We start from the raw sequence: 19206 nt of genomic DNA, 5'->3' as shown, positions 1-19206 counted from the left end.
GTCTATGTCATTTGAACTTATGAATGGTTTCAAGCAATACCTGTTCCTGTAAACTAAAGAGAAGCCAGCTTTTTCATAAGAACTGTGATAAATAATTCAGAAATCATCATATTCCCTCCCTTACAGTCTCTTCAACTGTAAACTTATCCATATTTTTGATAGCTCCAGAAATAAATTCTAGATTTCATGTCCATATTATTCATCCATTGTGAATAATATTGAGGAGTATTGTGCAGTAAAGACCCATAAATACTAAGCCATGGCAGAGCTCTGTAAAACTCCCTGTAATTAAAACATTAAAATTTGTGAAGTTATACTTATTTCCTTACCACAATGTTTTCTTCAACGTGGGTAATTCTCTGATCTGATTTTCAGAGGTGTTTGGTATCTGCGGGCTTAAGTAATAATTTTTTAAAAAATCTGAAAATCAGATTGTTATTGTATTGCAAACTTATCTCTTGACCACTACAGTGGAAAGAGAGTTGATTATTTTCACTGTTACTTAGATTTTGGAATCTTCTAAAAGCAAAATTAACTCTGCAAGGCCAGTGCAAGTTAGGTGAATACTAATAAACATCACTGGCATAAAATTATGGCAATAGGCAACTCTGTCTTTGAGAAATATCTTCTACAAATATTGCTGCATGTTATTTAATGCTTTAAAAAGTTATGTCAACAGTGTTTGTGTCAATAAAAATTAATTTGTACGTGATGCAAGGTATTTACAAAGAAAGAGCATGTCTTACCTAGGCCATGTCTGTGTGTTGACATAGGAGGCATTATAGTCCAAACTTTGGTGATAGGGTTGAAACATTCAACAATGTTAGAGGTTTTGAGACCATCTCTTCCTCCCACAATATAGAGTTTGTTGTCAATTACTGCAACTCCAAATTGTAATCGCCTACCATTCATGGTACCAATTTGTATCCAACTGTTAGTCCTAAGGTCATACTTCTCAATTGTAGTGGTACCTGTTAAAAATGTAAGTATTGTGAGATAGCCATGGACGGATCAGTACACAGCAGTCAGTAGTCGGTACAACCCAAAACATTATGAAATTGTAAAACATTGAAATTCTGTCTGTGGACCTTTACTGTGGCTCCCTGAAAACTTCAGTTACAAAAACCCTAATGAGAAAGCTGCATTAATTGCATGCATATATGATTGTCAAATTTATGAGAATAAACTGGGAGCAAGAGGATGCAGAATTAAATGCCAGCAAATTTTTTAATACTGACAATTTTGGAGATAAGGTAAATCTCTTAGTCATTTAACTACCATGAGAGTAGGTTTTTATGTGGTTTGTTTGTTTGTTGGGTTTTTTTTTAATTCCTTATGAATATGGTACCTCACAACTATGTACATGTTAACCATGTTTGTGCTTAAACCATTAATGATATGAAAACCTGAAAATGTAGCCATGTGTCTGCCTGCCTTGGCAGGACTTGGGTGTGCAGCTTCATCAATAGCTTGAATATTTTCCTCTTTATGATGGAGACAGGCAGAAGGCTGCATTAGTGTAAGTACACGCTCTCTTCCCACAGGTAGCTTCCTTGAGGTTCACCTTTGCAGCTGCCTTGCAATAACTGCTTGACTGATGTAATATATAAGCTGTATTTTCAGTTTTTTCAGGTCATTGAACTCCTAGTAATGTTTTAACTGCAACTATTCATAAGGCCCTAGCTCTCTGCCATTCAAAAATGACACTTTTCCATGCACTGGCTCCTATCAGTCACTCAGCAGCCGTAATTGCTTCTTTGAGAGCTGCTTTAGCATAGTGGGGAGATGGCTGAGTAACAACTAAGGTAGAAGAGGCAATTGGCAATTGCACATGCAGTGCACCCTGGAGCTCAGCTTCAGCTCAACTGAAGGCAACCAGATGAGAAAAACAGGGCTGATTTCCTGCCTGTTCCTTGACTGGGATTTGAGATTAGAGAAGTAATATTCTGAGAATTACAATAGGCAGTTAGTGGCTAAGGAATAATTTACAACAGCAAAACAACCACGCAGTAAAGCAGAAAAGAAGGGTAGCATTTGCTTTAGAGACGTTTTCACAAATAGGATCTGCTAGAGATCATCTGCTATATTCAGTAAATTGAGTGAAATAAGAGCTTATCTCATGATATATTTTTTCTCCACTACCTGCTTTTCCAGTTGCAGAGACTAGGAAAGAAACTACCAGATCATCCATCTGCAATAAAAGAAAGAATTTCTACTTTTTCCTCTTTCCTGTCATCTTTTATTCTGAGCAACTGGATTTCATTGACTGCTCTTTCTGTTTTGTTAGTCTGTTTGCTCTTCTTTGCTTTGATTCCTTCTCATTTATTCTATGCTAATATGCGAGTGCCCCAAAGTTCTCGGCCTCAAAAGAAGTATCTTGCACGCTGACTAAAAACCAGGAAAAATACATTAAGGTATACAGCATGTTCATACACACCCTGTAGGCTGTAATTTTTACAGAGGCTGGAAGGTGGGTTTTGAAAGTTAACGTGGTTTAGGCACATTCATATTTTTCAAAACACCAGCCCAAAAGTGGTTCTTTGATCTTCTTTTGATCATTTGAAGTTGAGATTTGACTTCATATACCACCTGTGATAAGCACAAAGCCAAATCTGGCATTCCCTGAGAGTTTTCTTTATCACAGAAAGAGTATTATTGCCAGAGGTGGTAGTTACTCCCTCCTCAGAGCTGTTCTTGCAGTGCATCATAGTTTCTTCAGTGCTGTTTCCTTTATCTTACAATCCAGCACAGGTTCAAAGTATGAGTCAGAGCTGTACAGGACAGCAGGGAGGAGAGGAAGTGCTGTTCTTCTTAACCATCAAAAGGCAAAAGTTGAAACAATTGGCTTTATTCCAAAGTAATAAGTAAAAGAGGCACCAACAGGAAGTGCAGATGTTGACTGAAATAGCCCTTTCTGTGCATAACCTTTATTGAGAAAAAACTATTAGAAAATGTTATTCCTATTTTGGTAGAAGTTAGTTTAAACATAACCTTGAATTCTTGGTTGTTTTATATCATTCATAAATAATCAGTATCACTAATGATACTATACTAATTGCTACAGTTTAACTTCATTTTGCTAAATTGTCCTAGGAATGAGTGTTTTCATGTTGTGATGCCGATGAATGTGTATTTTGCGCTTGATTTGATTGCATAGAGATAGTAAGGTGGCACTGCAAGATCTCTCACATAGGAAAAATCAGTCATCAGCAACTTTTTGCGAACCATGAAATGGATTAGCTTCTTTGTGATTCTATTAAAAGTGAACTCACACAGCTAAAAGTAATACTGTTCAGCAAGTTGCTAGACTTTAAACTAATTATAATTCTTTGGCTCCAAGCTGTGGGTTTGAAGTTCAGGTTCCTGTAGAAAATGATTTAATATACTGCCTACTAAATAGAACAGTGTAATGTGTAAAACTGTAAGCTGATTGCAGAAGTGAAAATCAAATAATAAAAACTGGAATACATTTATAACATTTAACTTTCAGCTACAAACCTGAAAAAAAACTGTGTATGAAGTCCTGAAAAAAAGTTGCACATACTGTCGCACTCATGAAAAAGTGCAAATCTTTCCATCTGAAATTTTATAATAAGGATTGATAAGTGTTAGCTAACAGTTCTCAATAGTTCAGTAATGCTTTTTGGTTTTATTTTCCTCTTTAAAAATTTTTCCAGCCTTCTAACTTCTGTCAAAAAATGGAGCACAGGGTTCTAAAACAACAGTAAACGAATCTTGAAATATTTTTTAATATTTTTTTTTTCTTCTGATTTGTAAAGTCAAACTATACGCACAAGTTCTTACAAAACTTAATTTTAAAATCACCATCTGAATCAAACTTCTTTAGTCTGCACTTCAAGGTGCATGTATTTTTACATTTTGTAAAAATTATACATTTTGTATCATTTACAAACGTATGATCCTTGCAAGAAGATTTCTGTTTTCCTAACAGGAATCTTTAAAAATAATTGTCATATATTCTCTGGCTATCTGTAATACACGTAACTAATACAATTAAATTAATTTCTGAACTTACCTTTAGTGGCATCCATACCTCCTACAGCATAAAGTGCACCCACTGTCGATTTTCTAGGCTTAGTTCGAGGACTCTGCATCATGGACCGTCTTTCTGGTAGAAGATGGTACTTCATAGCCTCCATAAGAAGTTTCTGACACTCTAGGTCGTCTGCAAACATTGGACTATTTTCTAGATCAGCTAGTAACTAAGAAATGAAAAGTGAGGATATTATGTATCATTAAAATTGTATGTACTTCAGTAATTAAAGTATTTGTAGTTACAAACGCTCATTTTTACTTCACCTCTGACTTGAGCTTTGCTGAAAACTGCTTTAATGCAAGCAAAACAATACGAAGGTAGCAAAAAATGTATTTAAATATGATGTCTTTGCTTTATTTTTTTCTGAATGCAGAACTCCTTTTGATGTGAGTGTAAGCAAATCTAACATAGTGTTGGGCATCTCTGTGAATATTAGAATGTATTAAATGAGGCATATATTTGAAATTAAGTAGATAAAGTTTTTTGATACTTAATCCAAAGTTGAATATTTGCAGCTTCAGTCATGGAGATTCATTAAGTAGCTGTAGTGTCCTGACAGTCTTGCTATTCCTATAAGCTTTTCTGATGAGATATATAGATTCTTCTATGACACAGATACAACGGTGTTAGCTTGCTAGAAAACAGTATGTCCATCTCCGGAACTTAAGCGACGAAGTGTCTCTTTCAGTCTTAAAGGACAAATAATGTCAATGCTCAGAATAGTCATCAATAATCTGAGACCCTTTTGGGTTTATCTACTTGTTATGGCAATAAAGAAATAAGGATTATGCTTTATCTGTCCTGCAGTTTGCTAAATCTAAATAAATATCTTTGCATGGTATCTAAGTTGCTGTGTTATTAGAGGGAAACTACTACCATCGCTATCCAAAAAAGAAACACTGTACTTTTGCAATACCCTTAGACTGACTTTTTTATAGAGGTAATTCTGAGCCCAGTAATTATATTGGCACTGTGAGATTTTTCTTCATCTGTCTTTACAAATAATAAACACACCTACTATAAACCAAAAACAAAAACGAAAAAAAATGGGAAAACCACCAAAAAACCCCAACCAAACCCAGAATCTTTCCACAGAATTCTTCTCTCTGTTTAAATGATGGTTGAGGCAAGCATTTCATTTGGTAGCTCAGTTCCCTGCTAGCCCTTAACTTTCATACCTGGGGTGGAAGTAGAGGCAGTCTAATATAAGAAAGAAGCATTCCTAGGTCTCGTTGTCGGTTTTGCAAATCATGCCTCACCCACATCATTAACGCCTGGAATATGGCTTCTTCATCTGGAACATTGATGTCATCACTAGACAAGAGCTTTGCAATTTCATTAGCAGGGAGTAAAAGAAATTCCTGGTTTTTTATTACTTCTGTGAAGTGGTCCTGAAAAGAAAAAAAAAAAGATTTCAATGCACTGACAATTTTCACACCTTGAAATAACATTTTCTTAGATAATGTAGGCTTTGCATATATTTCACTCCTGTTCTATTCTCGAGTAGAGGGAAATGCAATATATATTCTAAAGATCACTGAATCTCCTTCTGCCATTTAAGGGAGATTTTGGTTGCTCTTTGCTGCCTTACTCTTGGAGGACTGAAGAATAATGATCATGTTGGCGCTACTGTGCTTACGGATGTGTTTCTCAGGCTTCTTGTCAGTATGTCCTGTCTTAGGGATTTGCCCCTGGCGGTTTTATCCATCAATGTGATCTTAACACTGCAGCTTAATAGAAAAACAATTTGAAGATATAATGTGTATCTTAAGAATGCCAAGAGGGCATTTAAATAAGCTGTCTAACTGCTGTTACAAACAGATTCAAAAGTTTTAAGCAAATTGCATTGAAACCTTCTAATCCTTTTGCAATGAGCTGTGCCAGATGCTGACTGTATGTCTCCACTCTTAGTAGCAGAAAATACAGCAAGGGAAATTAAACTGACTATTCTAACAGTACTTTTTGGGCAATAGAAAATTGGACAAGGTCCAACAAAGGCATATCAGTATTTCAGCTATTGCTATGATAAAACTCACCAGCTCCAGAAATGACCATGGATATTAAATCCGTAGAATCTTTCAAAGAATTATTTTTCATTAAAATAATATATTGTACAGTCAAGTTACAACAATATCAGAACTGATATTAAAATATATTAAGTATGCTTGCTTGTGCTAATTCCAAATGAAAAAAAAAGGAATTTTATTAACAGAGATAGGGTTTTTAATGCTGCTTGCAAAGAAATACATGTAGGAATTCCTGTCTGTATTTGAAATATTAATTTACATTTACATGTAACATATCTTATTTGGGAACCAGATTGGAATAGGGCAGACGAAGACATTTTAGTAACTGATACTTGTATTATTTCTTTTCAATAGTTTCTTAGTTTTCCGAAACTCTTTTCAAGAGTACCAAGGATGTAAATATAGAAGTGTCAGTGGCTAAAGGAGATGTTAACTTTGCTCTGTTATGCATATCCTGCTTTGATATTTTGTGACATTCAGAGAATGGGAACAGGAAGGCCAGACCACGTTTAGTTACAAACATAGCACAAGATGTTTATCAGAACAAGCTTTATCTGCACGAAAAGATACCAGGCAGGAAACTGTTAATGCTTGCATCAATGGCTAAAGTAATTGAAGGGGAAGGTCTCCATTGTGTCTGTTTTTATTGAATGGATGTGGTGTTTATAGCTGATTGTCTTCTGAAAATATTTAAATACTACTAGTTCATTTGAATGGGCTCTGTATGTACAGTATGACTTGATAGTTCCCCTAAGGTACGCATTTCCAGGTGCTTGAGGTTGGCATGAAACAAACCAGAATGGTTTATTTGTCCTCTTCCACATACTTCTGTGTGTATGCGTGTTATGTTCTCTTATTTTCCAAAGTTGTTTTTTTTTTTTTTAATCAGTTCAAGGGTTTAAAAGAAAATTTTCTTTAAGGTTATGGCAAAGAGTTGCAGATTTCCTCTTCTGTCTCTAAACTGTCAGTAGCTGCAAACTCGGTAGGTGGTTTTATGACATGCAAGGTCCTCTTCGAGGGCAGTATTCTCAACCTCTGTTGCACACAGGTTACAGGAGGTGATTCTCACAGTGGAAATGCTTCTGGTTGTTTTCAGGAAGACATAGTGTAAAACCTATATGCACAGGACTGCTGAGTCTCATAGGTTCACCATGATCCTTCACAGTAGACAGTGGTCTTAAAGACCCAACTGTCATTTCGGTGACGCACAGTTTTAAAAAATAGTAAAAGTTCAACTCCTAGGGAAGACTGGAGGATTCAAATTGTTAAAAAAATCTAACCAAAAAAGGCCCTCTTATTGTCTGACATCATAAAATCATATGTCTAACCATATGATTTTATTTCAATTTTGCAGAAATCTAGACCATGAATTTTAAATGCTTAAAGTTGATGCCGAGTGCTAGGGCTGATGGGAGGAAAGAGGCAACAGCAGAGGGGGGGAAGTTCTTGTGTTTTGGCTGAGTATAAAATGGTGTGGAGCAGCAAGGACAACACTATTATACAGAGACTGAGTGAACCTCTATCTTAAATGCCCTTTTTCAAACTTTAAAATACAAAAGGAATCTAGATTGCTGCTAAACAAACCATTCATTAGTGTGACAGGAAAGAGCACAACTAGTGCCCTCAATCTGCACATGCCACTCTCATTTATTTCAGTGTGTGGAAGTGTACAATCTCTTGCTGGAATGCTCTCAGCATTATGAAGCCTCTAAACTGGTTTTGACATACTACGCTAATATTTCAAGCATAAAGCTGCCATGTGTCTCCTAACAAGTAGTTCTTTTTATATCTATTTAGCTGTAGCAGTTGCTATTCTTTTTGTGTTTAAAGTTGCTATAGCACATCTTGTTGCCCTGAATATTTATCTCTTGGTTTGGTTTCACAGCAAGCTATCTTGCTTCTCTGTTTCCCATGCTCTGAATATTCATTTCTTGCTTTGAGCCAGAGGAGGATTATGCTTTAGTCAGGGATGTGCTTCTTTTTAGCATTTCAAATCTTTCCCATACATTCTGTATTCTGGCTCCTTTTATGTGTGTCTCACCTTAAAATCAGCTTTAGAATTTTCTTTGTGTTGAATCAAAGCCCAAGAATGGGCCGTTGCTGTTTGCCACTTGACAGTAGCCACGTTAAGGCCTTATTACATTTTTTGGAAGAAATGCATACTAATCATACTGCAAATTTGAGTTCAATAAATACCTCCTTCTACAAGGCAGAACTCTGAAATGGTAAACATCAGAACTGCATATTTGTTTTTCTAAACATGCTTTTCTCTGCTTCCAATACTTCTGTAACAGTCACGGTTCTTAAATTTCCCTTTGGAGACTGAGCTGGGCAGAGATTTCCCTCTGTCAGGGACTTTACAGAACCGAGCCTGGCAACGTAGGAAGGGTAGAGCCACTGCATCAGTCTTGGAGAGAGCAGCACCCCTCCACCCCACTCAGCTGGCTCTGTTTTGCCGAAGCACATATGTTTTCCAGGAGGGTAGTCACACTTGCCGTTAACATTATAATTGCAAAGCAGTTAGATTGTTTGTCTTACCATAGTGTATGTGTGTGCCACCTTCAGGAGCTCTGTGCAGCCCTGAGCATCTCCGAAAGAGCGAATCCCCAGGCAGTTGGAAGGATGGAGCTGCTTCATGAGGAAGTTGCAGCATACCTCAATAACCTGGGATAGCTGGAGAAGACAAGCTGCAGCTAGCAAACTTTCTATAGTGTCTTCCTTTAACTCTAGAATACCTGTGCAGTTTGCGTATAGGGGGGGAAAAAAAGTTTTCAGTCATTTTCTGTGTATTTTTATTACTTGAAAGCTTCCTACTCCCCAATCTTTCTCCTCCTCTGAAAAATTTTGAAAAGAATTCACAAATTCATTTTCCTTTCTTGCTGAGGGATTCTTTAAATATATGTTTTAACAGACTTAAAGGATTTAGTGGATTTTGAATACAATGCTTGGAATATTTTTATTGGAGCTTTAACAGTGTTAGATCTGATTTTGCCTGAAAAAAAAGTAAATAAAAAGAAAGGTGTGATTAGAGAAAAACCTTTCTTAAAATTCATATATTTATTCATAAAAATATATATCATAAGTTTATATTACACACAAGGACTTCAGTATCAAAAGCTAGGAAATACCAGAAGTGTGCGCAGGAAACATGATTTCTTCCATCATCTACTTGTGCATTTAAAATTGTAATAAAATTGTTACACGATGTGAGAGCTTTGGTAAGTTCATAAATAGACTGTAAGGTGTTTTTTTAGTAAGATCTTCCATTCTTACTGCTCAGTGGATGGATCAATTCTATAGTTGATTCATAGCACTAAAATTCTATTCTGTAAGAAGAACAGGGTTGGTTGGGGTTTTTTTTATGACTGCATTTTCCATTTATCATTACAACATCCAGTTGCCTCAGAAACATTAATTTATTTTCCTGCTTCTTCAGTGAAAGGATGATACACACCATCTCCATTTAACACATGGCGAATGGTGGTATTGAGAGGTTACAGTCAAAATTATCATCAGAGTAGAACTGCAAGAGGTTTCTCGTCTGAAGTTCACTTCTGGTTTATTTCAGTAGAATATGTAATTAATTCTGAACGTTATAACGCTCATCTCTGAAAGTCACATTTATATTTCATTATCTAGGAAAAAAGTAGCACTCAGTTTAGAGGCTTGGTTATTATCACATGCAAACCTATGACAGAGGCAGTGGGAAATTTTGGTTTTCCATAGCAGTCTTCAGCAGTCTTAATTTAGCACAATCCCATCTCTTCTTCATGTCCTTTGCTTTGTTACTTAAATAATACCTTCCAACTTCTGCAAGAAATGAGGAAGGGCTTGCAGGGTGCAGAATAGGGCAATGTTTGGGTTTTATTTTTACTATACAGCTCAGAACAGTTACTGAACGTATATAGCAAAATTGGTACATGTTCGCGTAAATAAAGAATGCAATATAATGCCTCAAAGCAAAGAGGGAATCCTGATTTCACAAGCAAACTTACACTATTTCATAGACTGGCATTTGCTTTTGTAGTCTTATATATGTTCTTTCATATGCTTTTGCATTAAGTAAACTGAAAGAGGTTAAATTTAATCGTGGGATGATTTTGAGATGCATGTGGATAATAAGGAGCCCACCACCCAGCTTCTTTGCGCTTGTGCTAATCTATTTCCTCGGGTAATACAGTGCCCCAGTATCACTGCATTATACAAGTTATGCAGCACTCCCTCTGGCTTTCTATATTTATCCCCTTGTTTGTACCCACAAACAAGGTCTATTTTGTGTATAGAAACTTGTTTCCAAACTGGGTTGCAGATTGGTTAACCTTCTTGGGATTTCTCTCTATGCAACAGTCCAGATTTATGAAGTGCCTGACACATAGCAAGTGAAGTCTCCTACTTTTAACATTTATGCTAATGCCAATATGTTGAATATAACGAGGTCTTTGTTTTACTGTGTTTTTTTATTATTCTAAGCCCTTTTAAAGTACAATAAAAATATCGATAGATACTTCTGATACATCTTCCAACCTCCGCGTCGCAGTATCAAAATTGTGTTACTTCATTCAAAAGCAAAGCAATGTCCTGTGTGGGATGGCAGATGACAAGGATTTAGGGAAAGTTATTGATAACAGCAGTTAGCTGAGGGGATGGATCAGTTTATGCACACCTCGGTAGGGGAAATAGGGTTTCCCTTTTACCTTTCTGGCTGGAGTAGCTGCCATCTGCACCGAGAGGCTTGCCAAATACCAGAATGTGCAGACTTCCAGAATCTGCTTAGGTTTGAATGATCTGAATGTTTCTGATTGTAATATATACTGACATAACGGTCATGTTCTACAGCATTTACCCCTGTTCGATATAGAGCAGATGAAAAGGATTTCACAGTTCTCTGACTTGGTCTTTATAGCTATTTGGTTCAACCATTTCAAATTCAGAAATACAGGGGTAAATGTTGAAAATGGGAGAAAATAAATTAGGGGAAAAATATATATGCAGCGTTCTGGTATTAAAATATTTAATTTCATTTGATAAAATTGCTATATTTTTTCAAGAGAACATAAACCTTTTTCAGAATGTGGTGGCACTTTCTTGTGGTAAAATTTGCTCTACTCCTGGGTGTAATCATATTCCTGTTTTCCTCAGATTATTCCTACACAAGAGCCTTGAGCGAGCCAAACGACTGCCACCCAGGCAGACCGTTTGTATAGCTGCCCATGACAGGACGGTTCATAGTACACTACTCTGGGTCGCTACACAAGGTGGCAACAGGCAAAATATGTTCTTCTCTCATTAAAATTCCTAAAATAATTTCTATCTAGTTAGAGACGTTCAATACGAATTTATATGTTAACTTTTCTGAATATCTTTTAGAATAAGTTATTATATAAAAAAGTAAAATTTATTCATCCTCTCTGGAGAAAGGTTTATATCACATATGCATGTACTTATATACCAGTATGAAATGGAAGACGTGACAATTACATATGCATTGAATGGATTTTATCTTTCTTTACAAAAATGATGTGGATAATGGAGGAAGAATTACCTGTGTAGGCATAGCGCACCAAAGCTTTCAGCGCATCAGGGTCTACTCCCTCCATCTTGATCTCCTCTTGTTTTGCTTCACGCACATCATTAGTAAACATTGCAGCAAAATAATCAGACACTGCACTGAGAACCAACCTTGAAATAAAAGCATTTTAGGAGGACTGCAAATTACTTCATAATCTCAATAGCAAGCATGAAATTCAGTATTATTATATAATAAATTGCGTGTGCAATAGAAATGTTATCTTTAGCAAAGGTTTCAAATCTTATAGCAGTGAGCAATGAAGTTAAAAGGGTAATTAGTAATCTAATTTTCTCCCATAGTGCTTGTTCGGGCAGATTTTCTTTGCTGATCTCGCTATAGTTTGACAGCAGCAAGAAGGGAAGATGGACAATATCAATGATTCATATTAGAATGTCATTCTTTCTGAAATAATGAATATGAAACATTGATCACATCATTTTATTTCATTGTTGTTGATGTCCTAGTTATAGTAACCATTCATTCATAACTAAACAGGGTAGGCATAAACTGACCCAGCATTTAGAAACTGCAGGCTTTGAAGGCACGTAAACAACACTAGGAAGTGTACCTGTGAGCTGGAATCTTTTGGTCGCCAACTATGAGAAGAACATCGCACAGCTGCTTCTGCTGCAGATAATTTTCCATTTTGCGGAAAGTTTGCTCTGCGTGGTTTGTAGACTGGAAATACTCATCTGAGCCATTGGTGTTCATTCCAAGCAGTGAGCTGCTGGTTGTTGAGAGCCTGCAAGGCAAAGAGGCAGCGCGATGAGTGCAACATTATAAACCCTGATAACATTCAAATGGCATTACAGAACTGTTTGAAATTATAAAGCTCATATGATCCTGGTCTTACTATGCTTTCTTCCATTTTTTTTCCATTTGTGATATCTGCAGATTTCCCACAATTAACTGTATTAGGTTGTGCTGCTGAGTTTTCTAATTCCTCACAGTTTTGTGTCAATCATGCAGGGTTTGCACAGCATTGACATGTGATAAATGCAGCCTCCTGATCATTCACAAACAGAATACATAAAAATCAAACCTATTTTTCTGTGGTACCAATAGCTAAAATATCTTTTGGGATGAATTTTTTGGATGTTGAATGTCTTTAGGTCTTATTTCTGTTTCTCTTTGTACTTTTTACATTAGATTACATTAGTAAATGCAAATGAATCAGAAGAAAATTTGACAAGGACCATATAATTCTAGGCAAATTACCAAATTAAAAGCTAATGAAATCAATACATTATATAGCCTTTAGAATCTGAATGCAAATAATAAAGATGAACTAATTTCTCTGCCTTTTCATGGAATTTACACTATAAATGTGTTCCTTCCACTCCAGAATTCTGTTAGCTGTTCCACTTATAATACCCATAAAAACTATATTCACAATTTCTCTTATCTCACTGTATTTTTAAGACATCATTCCTTACTGCCTTTTATTATGGGTTATGTTGCAGATTGAAACACTTTTTTCATATTTTCTTAGAAAAATATTTATTTTTACATTCATCTGTTTTTAGTAAAATAGTAATGCATTTGTTGATATACATGTATGTCACATATCTTTCAAATGCTGCAATCTTAAACACTATTTTAGTTAAAAATTTTTTTAGAAGAATGTTTTCTCAGTTTAATATCAAGTACTATTAAAATGTAAAGCACTTGTTATTTAAATTTCCAAGCCCAACTAGGAAATAATGGCAGCTTGTTGACTAAATTTACTGGTTGTCTTTGATACTGTTAATGCATATTCATAAATGATTAGGAGAGATAAAATCTCTACATGAAATTAATGTATTAAATTTAGCAGAATATTGGATTACATTCACAATTAAACATCTAGTTCAGAAAATACAGAAATAAAAATTAGTAAATCATGTTGAATCAGTAACATTATCAGAAAACAGAGATAAGTTAGATCATGCATTTTCAGAGATCATGCTTCATTAAATAGCTAATCAGAATTCAAGGAGGATAATTAGAAATCAAATTATAATGTAGTATTGAACTGAGCCATAATAGAGTTTTCCATCCCCTCTGCAGTACAAGAATGTTACTGTACGTCAGTTCTTTTCAGAATGGTACAGAACAAAATCATAGTTGGTATGGCTATTCTGTATCTGGGTGTTTCCAGACCTATCTCTTTTTTCCATCTGAAAATCTATCAGTATGAAGTTTTCTGGATTTATATATTGCATTTATAGACATTCCACCGCCCATGTTGAATACGGCATCTTTTGGGCACTGGTATGTGAAAAGCCTTCAGATCCCCAGTATGCTTGGTGCCTTTCAGATGCACCAGAGTTCAACATATTCATTCAGGCCTGGCCCAGGCAAACTCACTGGATGTGTAATATCATTACAGTCTGCAGAGACGCATTATTTCTGGTATAACTGAGGTATGTCAGGCCCGAGGTGTACGTATACATCACCTGAGAAACAGCAGACCTGATGCATCTGAAATTCTCAGACGCACTGCACGTGTGCACGGTATGTTCACATGTCTTTCTGTCTAGCCAACCTCAGATTGTACTACTAATTGCAAACACATTAAGATATGCCAAAATAGTGCAATAAACTCTAGCTTTCTTCTGAAGCTCTTTATTACAATTTAAAATGCATTTTCTTTTCTTTTTTTTTTAATGAAGAAAAAGGGGCAAATCAAGTTCACCTATAATGTGTATCCTTTGTAGTTTACAGCTTACAAAAATTAATTTGTCTCAGTGAGTTTAATGACTACACTTTTTTATTTGTTTTCTTTCAATGCTTCATTGAAAATGAAGAAGCTGCAAAATTGGATTATATGCTCATTAGTTTTGCATCAGCTACTTGACGCCAAATTCATATTCTATAACATTCATGTTTTGCTACTTACCTCTAAAGCGTTCTTTAACATTTTTCAGAAAATTATGTTTTCAAAAATCTTTTTTTCATATTCATTATATCCACTTGAAGTATTGCATTTAAGTATGTAGTACATTGGGCTTATCCTTGGCCTTTGCAGAAATCAACTAAAATAATACTCAACCATCCCTATTGCAAATGCACAGTGCTAGTTTCTTGAAATTAATTACCCATAGCGTTTATATATTTGTGGGTAGAACAATAATTTTTACATTTTAAACTGCAAATACTTACAAAGGCACTTAAAGTCTAATAATTTCCTTCAGTCCTGGGTACTTTTCTCACATGTTTTGTAGAGTGACCTTTAACTACAGCAGGAATACTGCTAACATAATTAATTATTTCAAAGACAAATGTCTTCATAGACTGAAAAAAACTGGAAGCAAAAAAAAGCACTCCATTAACTTTGTTAATGTTAATATTAATATTATAATTGCTGGTTTATCTTCAGCAGCTGATTCAAAATGGTAGCTATAGTACATTATGGAAGGGAAAATTAAATTCAATGATAAATATTTATATATTTTATTTAGCGTATGAACTATCACTGCAGACAACTCAAATATTGACCTTCAGAATACAGTACTGGGGATCAGTGAACTAAAGAGGACAGAGGGACCTTGAAGAAAAAGTCAGCAAAAATATCCTTCAGTCTGGTGCCTTTATGTTGAATTATAATAGGGGGGATGCTGTGGACTGTAGTACCAAGATGGGCAAGCTAGCTGGGAATGTATGAATATGTCTACCTGTCACATCATCTTCTGTGCGGTGTGGGTTAGTGTGGTGAGGATAATACATTTAGAGAACTCAAGGTTGATGTGAACCTACTCAGAAAGGAAGCATGTAGAAGATGAAGAAATATTTGTTTTCTATAAAATGTGTACAACTTTGGACAAACAAAATCTGAATATTGAGTAATAAAAGTTTCCAAAAGTGCATTAGGCCTGTGATGACCAAGGAATTAGTTTTCCACTCAGTCAGGAGGGGAAATTATCAATGAACTATTCTGAAGAATCAGGAACCCAAATTGCTTAATGTCATCATTGCGTTAGCGTTCACTAGGATACTGAGTTGTGTTAACACCATTGGCATTAGTAATAATGGCTTAAGAACGTGGATTAGCCTAGAGAGAGCAGAGATAAATTGATATTTAAATGATTCCAAAGTAGATGAACTCTATGAATTTTGTCTTAGCTAGAGAGCCAAGTGAAATAATTTCAGTTTTCCTGTAAGGATTTCTGGAGGACAGTGAAAATACAGCACCATTTTTAAACAGAAGCGGAATGAAATTTTGAAACATACAATATAAAATGAAAACTTGAAGAAATAATCAAAAAGCATTAAGTGTCTAGATGATAACAAGGAGATAAATACCAGCCAGCATAGCTGTTCAGAACAAATCATGTCATAACAACTTTTTTTTTTTTTTTTTTTACGAGATAACAAAGCTTACTCCGAGAAAAACATTAGTTGTCAGAAGTCATCTTGACTTCTGGATGACTTCTGACACTATTTCACATGATGCTTTCAAAATCAAGCTAGGATGGCATGTTTTAAGTGTGATAAATATAAGAGATATGAACAACTTGTATAGCTACTACTGCAAATTTATCAGGGATTGACTTCCAAAGGCAGACAATGTTCGGAATGCCTTCCAGGCTAATCCTGCTTCTATGCTGCGCCATGTTTTTATTACAGACAAGCATAAGATAGAAATAAAGTTTAAGTGTTACATCAATATATGATAGCAAGTCACAAACTTTTTCAGAACAGAATTTGAACTCAGAGAGCCATCTTTGCCTTTGTCCTTTTTAAAATTTAGCCACATTTTTACTTAACAAAGACATGCTGAGACTTGCATGTGAGTAATTACCTGAATGAAACACAAGCTAAGAAATGACAGTTGAGGTAACAGCTAGATTATACTGGACCCCAAACAAGCTGTGACTCAAAAATGATGTTGTGGCAGTAAAACTTCATCTTTTCTTTGGTCAGGAGAACTGATGTGATGAGTTTTGTGGTTCATTCCAGGCCTACAATTATTTAAATTTCTGAATTATGTTAAAATTATTTTCTGTCTTCATAAAGTACTCTTCATTAATCAGACCAGCACTTTTCATTAATCAGTATATAAAGGATAAATTCAATTTTCCTCATTATTTAATTAGAACATGATAAAACATAAATGCCATTTATTTGCCACGTCCTTTTTAAAATTCAGTATGTTCTTAAAGTGCCTCGTTAAGTGTGCCTACGGCCAAAATCCAGAAAACAAACCCTGATGATAAGGAAGCTTAGAAGCATAGTATTGCATGAAAACCAGGTGATGAAATGCAGTATTTTAATTTTGTTGTTCTTGATAAGGCTATTATTTATATTTTTATGGTGACCACTTCTCTCTTGGACGTTTGTTGAATGTACCTAATTAACCTGCTATAATATTTGTGAAATTTAATCAAGTTTAATCAATTTGTGAAGTTTAATCAGGTAACAGTTCAGTTACCAGTGTTACTTACAGATTTTGATTTTGGATCAGCTTACCTCTGCACTGTAAATCATACCACCTGTCAGCAGCAAACTGGATACCAGTTAGAGACATTAGACATTCTTAGGACTTTATCACAGCTGAAAACACCAATGTGACTTCAGCTTTGTGGCGCACTGTATTTGCTTTAGTGGTGACAAGACATGAGACAAAACTGCAACTTCATCAGTTCAGTTTGTTTGTGCAGCAATATTTACAGTGCAACTCGTCATATTTTTTTCCCTCTCTTTTGTTTCTGTTTATTCAAGAAAACTGGAGTCAGCCCCCACATAGGCAGACTCTCTCCTGTGCAGCTGTTTGAGCTCTGACCCTCTCTCTCTCGGGCAGTGTCCTGGGGTTGGAGATTGAGAGATGCCATTTTCCTAGGTCAAATTATAGGACTGTAGGATCTGTTAGAGATAAACCACATCAGTTGGCTGAGAAATAAGAAAAATATTTTAGTTAGGAAGCCATTTCTGAACACAGACAAAATGATGGTAACTTGATGCACCTGTACTAATTGCTTGCTGATATAATTATGCCGCATCAGTTACTGTCCCAACCTCTGCCTTAAAATTTCTACTGCAATTGTCTCCTTTATTATTTGTTCTTTTTAGATATAACAGATATAACAAGAAACAACAGATTGTGCTGAAACTTTTAGAGCATAGATAAAAAACTTTGATCCAAAGGAGCATAGAAAATTGTATTATATCTTGATGACTGCTGAGCTAGTAACGTGAGGTAGTAACAATGACAGAAAATGATGTAGCAACCTAAGAAATAAGGAATTGAAATGTATAATTATTTAAGCCAATGGAGAGACTGCTTATTTCTAACCTATCTAAATTGAAAGTTCATACTGACGATTCCTTTAGAATGTGGAGCTCTTGAAACTGCCTGTTTTTAAATTTTTTTTCTTGCGAGTATTATCATAAACCTGCCACTTTTCTCAGTTGGCATTAGCTAAAATAACTTTTCCCATTTGGGATTACAAGTACAACTGTGCATATAATTAAACACAGGAGCTTCAGCATACCACTGAAAGTACTATAGCTGTTTTGAGTTTTGTTCTAATATACAGATGAAAGCAAATATGATTCATATCAGGATGGTTTTGGGTTACGATATTTTGAATTCTCCTATGAATAGAAAGCACATATTTGGTGGGGTAATTCCACTGGAAAACAGAGGCTCCAAACAGACTGCTGAGCCTCTCCAGCCTTTTATGCTGGTATCAGCTGTGGCCACATCATGATTTCATGTAACTGTAACAAAGAGGGGTAGATCCAAACACTCTCCCTAGTAAGCGGTTCTCCTTTGGAAACTGTATATTTATTTTTTTAACAGAGGAGGTTAACTATAAAATTATTTTCCAGGCTCACTGCAGAGCAGATTGTTCTTACTAGCATGTGTACTCCCTCAGTTGTTGATCTTTTGCTACTAGGAAGACAGTTTGTTGAAACCTTCATGCATTCCTTTATTGGCACCTTGTGTCTACAGTAGAGTTTTATGAGCACAATTTGCTGTATATAGATAAATAAGAAATGGGATATTCCTATGTACATGGTAAATAGTTTATGTACTTTATTCCTGTGGAAAAGCACAGTAAGATCTGGTCCAGATCTTCTTTAGTTGCACTCTAGTACTATGTGAATGTACTTTTTTCAACTGCTCGAGAAAAACATTTAAAAATTCCACTATTATATAAATGCCTATTCAAGAGTCACTGCCTATAGGATTTTGTTCCTGAGTTTTGGGTCTCAGTTTTGAAAGTTGCTCAGCAGTTTATTGCAGACCCATTCCCAAATTTCAAGAGACATTAGAATAAGGAGTCAACTGGCCTCCACTTCTCTTGAGTCAGAATGATAGGTTGGGAAAGGCCATGGAGTGAGTCCTGTTGGCCTCTGTAGCTTTGCATGCAGTACCCCACATTGCCTTCCCAAAAGGACTCAGGGTGGTAGAGCAGCTCCACTGGGAGTGAAATCCACAGATCTGCAATAGATGTCCAAAGTGCAAAGTTTCTAACGAGCCAGTGTAAATTGTTGAATTTACTAAAAGGACTGTAGGAGCAAAAATTAGCAAATCTTTCTTCTGATATTTGATCGCCATTGGATTA

At 35.6% G+C, this 19206-nt stretch overlaps 1 protein-coding gene across 1 annotated transcript in view; it reads right to left on the bottom strand.

The window, feature by feature from the left end:
- The window catches only part of KLHL4 (kelch like family member 4), a 46001-nt gene that overhangs the window by 8608 nt on the left and 18187 nt on the right, over positions 1-19206 (bottom strand). The window contains exons 2-7 of the mRNA XM_063346678.1: positions 12222-12395; positions 11627-11763; positions 8623-8819; positions 5236-5448; positions 4037-4223; positions 747-971 (exon numbers count right to left, since the gene is read on the bottom strand). Coding sequence (XP_063202748.1) covers positions 747-971; positions 4037-4223; positions 5236-5448; positions 8623-8819; positions 11627-11763; positions 12222-12395 — 1133 coding nt within the window. The remainder of the gene's footprint in view (positions 1-746; positions 972-4036; positions 4224-5235; positions 5449-8622; positions 8820-11626; positions 11764-12221; positions 12396-19206) is intronic.

The sequence above is a fragment of the Chroicocephalus ridibundus genome, chromosome 9 (assembly GCF_963924245.1).
Source record: "Chroicocephalus ridibundus chromosome 9, bChrRid1.1, whole genome shotgun sequence".
NCBI classification, from domain to species: Eukaryota; Metazoa; Chordata; class Aves; order Charadriiformes; family Laridae; genus Chroicocephalus; species Chroicocephalus ridibundus.
This window is presented reverse-complemented; position numbering and strand designations above follow the sequence as displayed.